This window comes from Rutilus rutilus (genome assembly GCF_951802725.1).
Source record: "Rutilus rutilus genome assembly, chromosome: 4".
In the NCBI taxonomy this organism is placed as follows: Eukaryota; Metazoa; Chordata; class Actinopteri; order Cypriniformes; family Leuciscidae; genus Rutilus; species Rutilus rutilus.
Window position 1 is genome coordinate 9,745,207 of NC_140212.1, and position 13,080 is coordinate 9,758,286.

General features: G+C 37.6%; 2 protein-coding genes across 4 annotated transcripts in view; both read right to left on the reverse strand.

The window, feature by feature from the left end:
* The window catches only part of net1 (neuroepithelial cell transforming 1), a 34,516-nt gene extending 32,962 nt beyond the window's left edge, over positions 1-1,554 (reverse strand). The window contains exon 1 of the mRNA XM_084407168.1: positions 1,296-1,554. Coding sequence (XP_084263294.1) covers positions 1,296-1,417 — 122 coding nt within the window. The 5' untranslated portion in view covers positions 1,418-1,554. The remainder of the gene's footprint in view (positions 1-1,295) is intronic.
* A 2,264-nt stretch (positions 1,555-3,818) lies between these two features.
* The window catches only part of LOC311290031 (uncharacterized protein), a 46,561-nt gene continuing 37,299 nt past the window's right edge, over positions 3,819-13,080 (reverse strand). For all 3 annotated transcript variants that reach the window (XR_014627289.1, XR_014627290.1, XM_084408319.1), the window contains one exon: positions 3,819-6,844. The gene's annotated coding sequence lies outside the window, so the exon portion shown is untranslated. The remainder of the gene's footprint in view (positions 6,845-13,080) is intronic.

Genomic DNA, 13,080 nt, shown 5'->3' on the forward strand with positions numbered 1-13,080 from the left:
AAAAATATGAAAAATAATACTTCACAACAGGCTCATATTTCATGTTAAAGACATTTTAATATGAACAAAAAAAGGGGTATGCTGGATTGATAATGCGACAATAATAATTTTATCTTGATTATCATGTTTCATAACCACCCTGGCAACTACATAGCAACATTCTAAAAACCATTTAGAACATCATATCCTCCGAATACTAATGCCTTTACATCATCGTGGCAAGTAGTGCTCACATTTTCCAAAAAAATTTAAATGATAATTTCCATGCCATTTAGGTTGTTTTTTTGTATTGTAGGAGGCAATTTGGGCCACAAAGACTTGTTCCAATCAGGCATGAGAGAAAGAAATCGGACTCTCTGCCAAAATAAACTGTTGTTATTTTAGTCTGTGATAAAAGCACATTTTGATGCTTTCCATCCCCGTCTGCTTTCTCAGGATTTGTGAAATATATTGTATATATTTGGCATGACCTATTTATACAGAGAACCTTGGACACATTATCAGTTGTCCTCAATATAATGTCGGTAAAATTGCCATGCACCAGGATTTGACAGTCATTCATTCATTTGAACCTTTTAATCAAATATAGGCTAGCTTTTGAAAAAAATTATAGAGTATTTTTTTTATTTACTTTATAGGCCTATTGTGTTATCAAATTATTTTATTGTTGGGTTTGCTTGGATCTACTTGTATGCTTTGTAAACATTGTAAACAAAGTAAAATTGTAGATGGGCTAAGTTAAGTTAGTCAATTGCATTACACAGCTGATCAAGTGATGTCAATTGACCGCGCCCGTGAGGAGGACTGGAAATACTGCCGCTTTCTTTATCTAGTAAAGCTTAAAATAGAGTGCGCTTTTAAAAAAAATCTATTAGGAGGGTTGAACACATAGACAGGTTGAACACCGCTCTTATTTTGTGCGACATGAGCGCCACCGTGTGTTAGGATAAAACATTGCAGTAATCTAGCTCTCCTGCTGTCATGCTTTGTTTTTGTGTGTCGACATATTGCGGAAGTTTTTCTCACTTTGAAAACACAACAAACTCCTTGATCTATATTCACCCGTTCAGTCGTATATTAAAGGATAACTCCTTAGATATTGTTTATAATGCATAGATAAAACAGTTTAAATGTATTACAATCAGCTAAGTTACAGTTCTCTATAACCACATTCATTACAGTTCGCACAATTGCACAGTGGGATAATCTGCAAAGGAATACGCAGAACACAATAGTGCGAACTATAAAGTAATAATGAATAACAAGAACAACAAAGTGTGTATTATGATCCTGACCGTTTGAAATTGCGCTCTGGGGACGCGTCCATATCCACCATCGACGACTTTCTCTTGTTCCTCTTCGGTCTTTCGTTCACCGGCTCTGTCATCGCCACTGGAGATCCGTCGGTTTCCTCCATTTGAAATAAGTTGACCTGGAATACGCTACTGTAAATTGTATATACAAAACGTAATACAATCAAAATTAGTTAAGTCGAGGGGTGAAAAGAGAGGGGGAAGGAAAAGATGATCAACGGATAGGACGGATTTTGAATATGGCGGAAATCTGGAATCGCGGCCAATCACAAGTGAGCATAGGGGAGGGATTTAAGGCGACTAGTGACGTAACATTTGCGCGCCTGCTGTCTCGTGTTCTTATTTTTATTAGTTTATAATTTTTTTATTCTACTATTTCTTAAGTTCCATCTATATTTACCAATAACAAACCACAATTTCGTGCATTTTAATGAAACTAATCAGTACCTAAAAACGATATTTGCATATTAAAGCAAAACGGTGTAAAATGTTAAGTTATTGGATGATTTTATATTATTGTAATCATGTCTATTCAATATTCCTAATAAAGATAAACGTACAATATTGTAACAGAAACAGGGAACACCGCTGTTCATGCACTAAAGCCGTTATTACTCAACACAACAAACCCTTATTTCTATAGAATATTTCAAGAAATCTGAATAAAAATGGCAACATGAGCTGTCCTAACTGAGTTTGGAGACAGATCAGGTGTAAAGGACGTCAGTTTGTAAGTTGTTTCTTAAGTGTTGAGGGCCAGTCTTTCCAGTTTTACCCCTCACAATATCCAGACCTCATTAGAGCTGAAAACGTTAAGCTTGTTTATTTCAAACTAATGATGCCTATTCGTGAGAGTAATTAAAAAACAAAAACAGTTCAAGCATTGTAGATGCACAAAGAAAAGCTTGACAGTTCCCAATGAATAAACCTTTTGTAACTATGAGTCAGTAAACCAGTAAACTCAGTTTTTTCTTTCTTTTCTTTTTTTTTTTTTTTTGGTAAAAATGCCTGCACAATAAACACACTGAAGGTTGTTGTAGTTACACATTTATTATTATTATAACTGTTTAATAATTGTATTAGTATTTCAATGCCCACATGTTCTATGTTGGTGAACCAACTATCAGGACCTGTATATATGCACAAAATATCAGGAAGGATACTTCATGATTAAAACGCATGCACTTTTGATAATGAAACAGTTGTTTATAATTCCCTAAGTGTAAACATCTTTATTATGGAGGGATTCATGTTTCAGTCACAGTAGCTTATGCAGGTTATTAGGTTTGCAGTCTTTCATTTATAAGTATAAATTGTTAAAATAAAATAAAAAAATTGTCAAATTGATGTTTCAATCGACATCAGTCAATATAGGAAAATATAAATAGAGGCAAAATAGCTTTTGGATTAAATTACGTAGTTGCTTTGATCTTTTAACCATGTGAACTATAAATTATGGTTTTCTGTAAAGTTACTTTTTTTATTGTGAAGTGTTATACAAATACAATTGACTTGATTTGACTTCCAACTATTACATAAACAAGCACATATAACGCCTACAGTCTGAAACTTTAGCTTGAAGTGCCTTCAAACCAACAGAGGGCAGAATTTAACTGCAGATTAAGTCAGTTTTGGAGGAGGTATTGCCTTGGAGTGTTGATTTATTTGCTGATACATAAGGTGCCTCAAAATAACAACCAAGCTAATTGAAATTCCACACATTTTCAGCTGAAAGGAAAACATTTTTTTCATTCCTATTTTATTTGCAGTAACCTCTTCAAAGGCTTGAGCACACACATGCAGTAGAAAAAGGGCACTGATCGCTCTGAGCGCAATGGGAAGACGAAGAATTGATCCCCAGTCATTATAACCGATTTCAAATGGTGCTAGATGATAGAAGGGACTCTCAGCACCAGAGGAAATCAGTCATCCTTTGGTGGGGAGAGATGGGGGCAGGAACAGCCAGAGAGGGAGAAAGAGCTTTAGATAACACAGTCTCTCTTTACTGGCAATGTTAACAGTTCAAATGAGGGCAGGAAAAACAAATACACTCAAAAACTCCTATTAAGAAAGTAAGATGGACGAGAAGACTCAACCACACAAACTTTCATGATGTATTCATACAGTAAATACAGTCAGTGATTGATTAAGGCTGCTCACAGTAACACAAGTGAAGTAACACAATGAAACGCTATTCTACTGACATTTATCCATGCGCCATAAAACCCCTGGTTATCCTTGAACCTTGATTTGGAGAATTCGGTTACTTTAAGTGATTTGATTGTATTTTTAATGAGAAACTCAAAATTAAATGAAGTCCTGTGACATTTCATCATGCCATGTTTAAAAAACCTTTCAATAATTTAAATATGAAATATTAATTTATTTTTAATATTTATATATTTTAATAATAAGTATTAATAATAAATTAAACTTAGAATAAAATAAGTTATCATTAATTACTAAAATTACTGAAATAAATAGACAGTATTTAGCTGTAAAAAATAGTTTTTTAAAAAGTGCTATATACATAAACATTGAGTTGAGACAAAAAAAAGTGCTTTTACTCAATTGAATTACTAAAACTTAAACTAAAAGTGAAAATATAAAAATAAAATGTAACCCAAGATATTAACAGTACATAAATAATGCTAAAATAACACTGCATCATGCTGTATCGCACATATATGTAATTCATACACTGTTTTAATGCAAAAATATGCATAGCCTTTTTGTTCAATATTCTGCACCAGTCACAGACATAGCGTCATCCAAAACAGCGCCTTGCAGAAACCTCCAAAACAAGGTTCAAAAATGGTATAGTCGATAAAAATGTAAATTCCACCTACTTCAACTTTAAAAAAAGTTCAGTTGCTGTCTTAAGTATAATCAAATTGCCTGAACAAGTCATTTCAACTCATTTTTATTTTCAGTTATATTAAGCTGACTTAAATAGAGTTGAATCTCGTATAAAAACGTAATTGAAAACCATGATGTCATGATACATTTTATTTTACAGTAGTATTTCCCTTTTGGGACTTGGGCTGGCTTGTTTACACCACATCATTTGACTTCCAGTATATGAGTGAGTTCATCAAGCGCTTGGGGCAAGTAATGAGCGCTATCTGGTTCTCCTGTGATTCAATAGATGCACTTCCTTCGCTTCTCTCGAAAAGCCACTCCACCCACTAAAGTTTCCTTGTCCTTTTTTTGCTATTCTTTGACTTCTCTTGGCCATCACTGCAAAATGTGATCCAGCGGCAATTCCCTCCCCAAGAACACTGATTTCAAATGGTGCTAGACACTGGTAGAACACATCTAAACCACCATGTGAAACCAGCATCCGGAGGAAGCGTCCAGGAGTGCAAACGATCCCATCAGAAATCCCTGTGTCATTGGCTGAGCTGATGATTAACATAACAGGAAAGGCAAAAGGTTGAAACAGCAGTGGGCATGCTTTAACAGGAAGTGACTCTGTCAAAACAAATGTCACGGTCATGGTCACCATGGCGTCGCGGTTTTGAATAGTGATGTCCGATTTCCTCCATCGATACCAGACTTTGTGAACCTCTGGTTGTTGATCAGTTGGGTAAAGTTGGTGAGGTGACAGCATCTTATTACATAACACACAATGTGCTTTGATGTATGGAGCGTTTGTGTATAAATAGACCCTTGATTGCCCAGAAAGAATCCCTGCATAGGTTTTGTCCGTGGGAGGATGACGTCAGCCCTTTTTCAAAGGAGAACTGTGGGAGATGGAAAATATGAGTCACTGAAAGATCTCTAAACAATGTCATCATTCAAAGTAGACGTCAAAGACGAACAGGATTGGTCGCTCACCTGCGGCCGGGCCACTGAAGGTCTTTGAAGTTAAACTGCGTACCTACCACCAACACAACACTGACGTAGTCTCAGGCCCACTCGCAAATGAGCGCGTTTAGACGTGGCACGCTGTCTTAATTGCTTTGAAACGTGTTGAATGCAACACACCTCTTCATGGCTCCTCCTCATTTTTTACATCAGCCTATGGCTGATCATGGTGATGTCATTGCTAGTCATTCTACCACTTAAATCATTGTCCTATCTCTACGAGGAAGTGTTATTTATAAACTATTATAGTATTTATTAACAGGAATATTTTGAATTAACTTTACCGGTTTTACTTTTTTATATTTTCAGGATCCATTTTTATTTGTTTTAGTAGGCTAATTTGATGTGCTTTTGTCGATTTTAGGTTTTTTATTTCTATTTCGCTTTCCATTTCTATTATACTTCAACTTTATTTCTGTTACTTCAGTTACTCTCTTTACTTAGTTTTCTAATTTCCATTTAAGTTCATCATCTAATATTTTATATATCTATCATATAAATCTATTTGATTTAAAATGTATTTCAATTAACAAAAACTATTTTTAATAGTTTTAATCAGGTGTGCTCAATCCGGTTCCTAGCTAGATCTACCTTCCTGCAAAGTTCAGCTCCAACCCTGATCAAACACAGAAAACACGTTCTCACCAAGAATAATCACTACTGTCACTACACTACTGTCATTCGTACTTTCTTTTACCGGCTTGCATTAAGTCTCCTTGCATAAGAAGCCCACACATTCGGCTTACCGTGTATTATTACACACCTTATTATCTGTTCCTCGCACACTGGAACCCACAGGAGGTGCCTGATTTAATAGCCTCACCCGGCACTGGCTCTTGTATAAGAGGAGACAAATGCAGCCTTGATTTTCACAAGAAGTGACAGTTAACCGTCTTCTGTTAACCGGCGCTAGCTTTGGTGTTCAGTTTTGTCAGTTTAATTGGACAGAAAATATCATCTTGTATAACATACACTATTCAAAATAGCACAACATTTTTATTTATTTTTTTGCAGCTATATATTCCTGAAATGTCTCTCCTGAGAAATCACACCCATCTCTATAGCAGCTCTAAGCTCTGTAAATGGCAAATAAAAATGTGACTGTGGTCCACTGAGATGGCTCTCTGTAAACCACAACTAGTGGCATGAGTTTGAAACAGGACTACATTTCGGAAGCTTGTTTGAAAATAATGATGATCTCTGCAATTCCATGTAGGGCCACTAGAAGTGCAGGAAATGCTTACACAGCTTTTAAAGTGATTTTTCTGAACAAAAATTATTAGTCATATGTAAGCCCGGATGAAATCATTTGACTTTCCACATTTTCTGTGCTGATTTTGAGGGAAAACCTGGCGAATTCTAGGGAATGGATTTGGTACATGGTAAAATGTGGTTGACTCGACCAATAAGTCATTTTTAAATGAGTCATTTTAAAATCCTTCCTTATTTGGGGGTCATAATGTTTAAATATTTCTGGTCTATACAAGACGTCCCAATTCTATGGAAATCAGGTTCTGTGTGCAGAGATTTCATGTAAGCCTGGTCATAAACCCATCCCTAAAACACTTGTCCTTTTAGTTATGTTGATTTGTAATCACTGATAGTGCAACTTACCGGATCCATTTAGAACAGCAGGTGTTGAACATTTTCTTTCTGCAGTTCTGAAAGCAAACAGAAGAGGGCAGTGTTTCAGTAAATCTCATTTAAGACACAAATAACCAGCAAAAGCAGGGCAGCAGAGCTGAAGGGATTCCTGCCAATTCAGTGAATACACAAACACACATGTGAGTCCTGCTCTCTGGTGTGTGTGTGAAAAGCCCACCATGGAGGTGTTGTTCTTTGCGCCCTGTCACTCCACTTCCTGCTCTATTCAATCCCAGGAAGTGACACGCAGAAGACAGAAACTCACTCATGTGCGCACACACACATATACACACAAACTAACAGAAATGAATGGACTGCATGATTGCCCGTCTCTTCCAGTGATGACATCACCCCCTCCCACCCGTTGCCTCCTTGGCCTAATTCTTTAAAAAGAGAATGACAAGATTTCCTATTTTATGTAACAACCTACTTTGAGCACTCTTTCAGTCTCGGTTGTTCGCTTAACATGTCTCTCTCTGTTGTCAATTTATTTTGTACTGACCCAGCCTTGCCGCTAAAAAGGACAGCTAAATGTTTTAGTCTCTGTGAATACATGTGGGTGAACAGAAACACCTCTCCTCTTTGGTGGCTTGGCTCGAGTGAGCTCTGTATGACGTGGCCCAGAAGTGATTAGTCTGTCCAGCCACGTGAGTGTTTCTCACTGCTGGATCTGTTAGAGAGGCGGAGTGGTGCTCAAACCACTTTTGATCTGATCTGACCCTTAAAGCCTGACATTCTAAATTTCTTGAATGGAACTGCTTCAAAATAATACAAAATAAAAGTATGTTTTATGTATCAGATTACATCAGGCTTTTAATGCCCATATGGTATGATATAATAAAAATATGGAGCTCATGCTCAAGGAAAAAACTGACCAAAAAAGACCAATTATTTTAGATCAATTATTTTTATGATCAAATCTCTGTATTTTTAATTGTGGGGGGGCAAATGCAAATGTTCATCTAGAGATATTTCTAACAAAATAAATCAAGTTTACATTTCATTTATTAAAGGTTTCGCTGCAATAAACACACGTATCACAACCTGAAGGTTGACTTTTTCACAATTATACTAAGGAATTTTACGTAGTAAAAAAATCAGTCAGAGGGCAGAAGGCATGCATTTGATTGTGTGCAACAGGTTTTTCAAGTTTTTAATCATGTTGAGGCCTTAGAAATTCATGAATCAAATGTTACAAAATCAAGACTTTGAAAAAGGGCATAATAGGTCCTCCTTTAAAACTGTCAGCACCAGCACCGATCCGTCTTAAAGGGATACTCCACTTTTTTTGGAAATAGGCTCATTTTACAACTCCCCCAGAGTTAAACAGTTGAGTTTTACCGTTTTCGAATCTCTTCAGCCGAGTTTCTGATATTCAGAAGAATATCAGTAACCAGACAGTTTCTGGTCTCATTGACTTCCATAGTAGGAAAAAATATATACTATGGAAGTCAATGAGACCAGAAACTGTCTGGTTACTGATATTCTTCTGAATATCAGAAACTCGGCTGAAGGGATTCGAAAACGGTAAAACTCAACTCAACTCAATCCTTGAATCTCTACCACTCTTACATTCCTGATGCATAAAAACAAGTCTTGCCCTACATTCGTTTTTTCTTGTTGTACATCCCATTTCACTGACATCAGACAAATACATCAGAAAATGGGTAGTTGAAATTACTTTTGTTGCTCCAAACTAACAGGCTACATAATGACTTGGAGAAAACCAGTTGATCTTAAACTTGATCTGACATTTTTAACAGTGTACTATATATTAAGAGACTGTGGTTTGAGAACTAAAGGCTGATGGAGGAAAACAGTCGGAATGTGAGTCAAAGCAGGTTGTAGAGCATCACAAGAATCTGCCCACCACTGTACAGGACCCATTTTTCATCACTAAACGTATACAGCATATGCGCATACATACAGCAGTGTAGTTATTTCTCCATCAAATGTTTAAAAACCCAACAGTGTACGGTACGCTGCCCTACGGGCTAGTGACTCATCACATTTACAGCTCATAGAAAATCGTTCATCACCTCGATTAGTCCCCCTATACTTTCCCCCAGCATAAACAAGTGCTTCAGCAAACACTCTGCTGCTGCGACACCAGTCGATACTCTAGTCCTCCCCCATTTCCCAGTCCGTTCATTCAAGGGACAAGCAGTTTGCCCCGTTTAAAAATAATCTGTGCTGGTCCTGATGTGGGCTTATGAGTGAAAAAGAAGATGCAGGGATGTACGGATGTTTTGCCCGATGAGTCAGACGTGAATCATAGGAGGCAGGTGTGTTTTATTTTAATCCTGTCAGTGGCAAACTATGACGCGTACGCAAGCACAGTTATGACTCGCATTCCCAAAAGTGCACAACCCTTAACTGATCCCAGAGCAGTAACAAATTCCTGTAAATGGATCCTCAAGGGTCAGTAATTAAAGTGTGATATCCGCACACTAAATTCATAGCTCCAAACAACTTTAGTGAAAGCGCAACGTTTCGACGGTCAGGTCTTCATCAGGCACAATACCCATGTGGAAAAAATGTGCCTAATGAAGACCTGACTGTTGAAACGTAGCGCTCTCAATAAAGTTGTTTGAAACTGTGAATTCATTGTGCAGACATCACACTTCTGTTTTTTCCATTATTGTTATTTTTGTTGTCCTGCACCTGAGCCCAATTACGAGGGATGTGCACACATTTTTTGCATTTTTGAGTCTTCAATGAAATGTAAAAGGTCTGCAAAGTTTTAAAGATCAAGGGAGCACGACAAATAAAGTTTTTGTCTCTTAAAAGAAAGACTGAAACTAGTCGTCAGCAATTCCAGTCTCACTTCCATAACATTGGTCTTCATTGGCTGCCCACTAAGTACTTTGACCCCCCCTTAAACTATTGTAGACGAGGCCTGGAATTAGATTTGTGTTGTTGACATATCGAGAAGATGCAGTTTTCAGCTCCCAGAATCCACTTTACATGCACTTCAAAAGGATGAGGACTCAGTGTATGCAAGTTTTGAGGGAGCCTTCGGATATGGTAATGGCTGTTTGGGTTCCGAAATCACAACAGTTTCGGCCATCTAATGAATCAGAGTAGAGTTGGCTCTCAGAAAGAATTTACAATGAGTGAATCCTTTATTGAGCCGTTTCAGACAATGAGAAAAGAGGTAATGTGCAATGTATTATGATAAAATGAGTTGTTGTTTTTTTAACCATGGACCTGTAAACTTATTGAAGGAGACCTCCAAAACAAAATTAGGAATGTTTAAAATATCATAACAGGGGCACTTTAAACTCTGCGTGGCCTGACTGCACAGCGCAGTTGACCGTCTGAAGCCCTGCAGAGAGAGACACATGAGTGCAGCAGGATTCACTCTGTAAAGACTCTGAGATGAAACGAACGACATGATACAGTGCTGTGAGGATACAGTAGATGGTTTTAACACCGCTGTGTGTCTAAGAGCGAGAAAGATCCCAAAGTTAATGCAGATCAGTCAATAGAGTTCAGCATGGTGTTAATATGGCTTAGCATGCTCTCTTGAGTTCATGCATAGGGCATGGAGAGTGATGGCTATAATGGCAGCAGGTCGCACACTCATTCTCTCTTTCTTCCTTTCTTTAATTAGAAGGCACTCTGAAGGAGACTGTCACCTATTTATAAATCAAGGCTGAAAAGTGGTGCTTCTGTGTGAGTTTTATTAAATCCACACAATGCAGCAACCGCTGCAGCACACAAAAAAATGCTACATTTATATTGTCTATCTATTATAACTCTTAGATTAGTTAGATCTTGTGCTTCAATGTAAGCAAGAACAATTTTGATTTTAATATCACAAATTTACTTTTTTTTGTGTAGTGACCTATAAATAGTGCAGAATTAAAGTTGTTTGAAATTTTTTATTTCTTCTTTCTTTTTTTTCTTCTTTTTTTCACACATTTTCCAAATCCTAAAATTTGATTTATTTCTATGTTTAATTAGCTTTTAATGGCAGATTTTCAGTGTGCTTTCCAACTTTTGGATGCCTCCTGTATATATTTTTATAGATGCAGTATTTGTACATAAATACGCAAGCAAACAGGCACCCACACACAGCTATACACAACACGACACATTTCTTTCAGAATAACCAAAACATATTTTTCCCTCTTCATCTCCTGGCATTATCCACAGCCATTTTGGCAGTGTACCGTCCCAAAGCATGCTCTTGGTGCGCGAGTTCTCTGGAATTCTTGGACATTTCGTGGGGAATTTCAGACATCTGGCTGTTCCTTTTGATCTATTTACAGGAAGAGACTGAACTTTGGCCCACTTGTACACGCGCAGTGTGACACAGCCACAGGAGAATGTTCCTTTCTGGGTAAAAACAGATAAACAACCTTAACCCTATCAGAAGAGTGGGCCAAATTTAGAGCCTGAGTAAATACACAGTGAAAAAATAGTGGAAAGATAGAAAAATGGGGAGAATGAGGATAAGCAAGAGTTTCCAGAAACCATACTAGAAAAGACAAGGAGGACTATCCGCTCTAACCATCTATGTTCCTTTTTGGCACTCACATGTAGACTAGATCTAAATGCTTGCAATGTGCGGAATGACGTGAGAGGAAGTGATGCTAACCTGAGTCATGCTAAACACAAGGAGCCTTTTTCTTATAGCTCGCAATACTTTGCTAGTTTATTTTGGTATACAACTTCATTTGAGCCTATGTATAATAACACCTGACAAATAAGTGATTTTACCAAGTGGCTTTTGACAAAGGAGGAAGAAAATTACAGTGACCCGCAACTACAAATTCCCAGAATGTCTTGAACTAAATGAGCTGTTCTGAGAAGCTCTCCTGGGAAACCCGGCCTGCGCTCATCTGGAATGGCCTTGCCAACAGAAACACCACTGCGCAAATCAGTAATTTTACATTTCCTCACCGCAGTGTGCAGCTTATTACGCATGTCTGCTCTCTGATAACCTCTAAACCGTCATTACCTGCAGTCGCATAAAGCACACAGACTCTGATGCAGAGCTTGACTAGCAAGTCAGCAGTCGCTTACCAGACACTTTTATCCAAAGCGATTTCTCTGCGAATAAACCTGGGATTAAAGGACTAGCCGACACAAAAATGAAAATTATTTACAAAACCCCATGTTGTTTCAAACCTGTAAGACTGTCTTTCTTCAACAGGAGATCTTAAGAACAATGTTTGCACTGCTCTTTCACACTACTTCCGTACACATAATCACAACGTTTTTGGTGATGGATTTATCATGTTAGGTGTGATGAATTATGATCTTGTATCTTGTAAACGTGTAAATTAACACTTTGCCTGAACGTAATCAGTGCGAGAATAGAACCCAACTCACAAAAAATGGGGGGAAAACACTAGCATAGCCTCTTTAAGTGAAAAAGGGTGCTGTATTAATTGTAAATGCATTTAACAGTTTACATTAACCAAATAAATTAACACATTTGCCCAGTAAATCTGATGTTTAAAATCAATGACAAGCTGCATTGTGGAAGCTGGCTTCACAAGGAATGGAACATATAGTGGTAAATGCTAATGAGTCTTGAGAGCTACGGCAGGGGAAGATTTTCATGGTATACGGAGCCCCTAAAGGGACATAATGATGGAAAAATTCAAGATTTATAAAATTTATTCCAATCCTTTTGCATTTCTCGCAAAAGTTTTGTCCCCCATACAACTTTGCTGGCAAAACTTTTGCAAGCAAATTAAAATTTTCTTAGGAAAAATGTGCAAATATATTTCAGTGCTTTTGCCTTTGCTAGCATAACTTTCACAACAATTGACAGAGTTTAATGATCATCACGTTTATATTTAAACTAACAACGATTTCTGAGAAATGACACATTCCTGTCTGTGAGGGAATAGCTTCTTGGAAGTCTCATAGGCCCTAATATAACTGTACTGTATGCATAATTGAATAAATATCATGAGTCTTAACTGACTCACGTCTAGCCGTCGGCTACGGATCACGTATCTCACCACTCCCAACTCCCCCAGCAATCCATAGGGATTTCTTACCCCCCTCCCTGAGTGTATAGTGCACATTTGTTCTTCATTTCACTGCACTTGCGCTGAAGCGCACTTCCTCTGACTCACGCCACAAACAGGCCTTAAATCAGATCATCTGTCAGAGGGTCCATCTCAGCGGCGATTAACAGCAAGGGAAAAAAATAACTCCGCCGCAGTTGCCTGCATGTTATTCACACAGTCTTTGCTTTGATGACTTGTCAGCGGCACGGGGTCAGCCT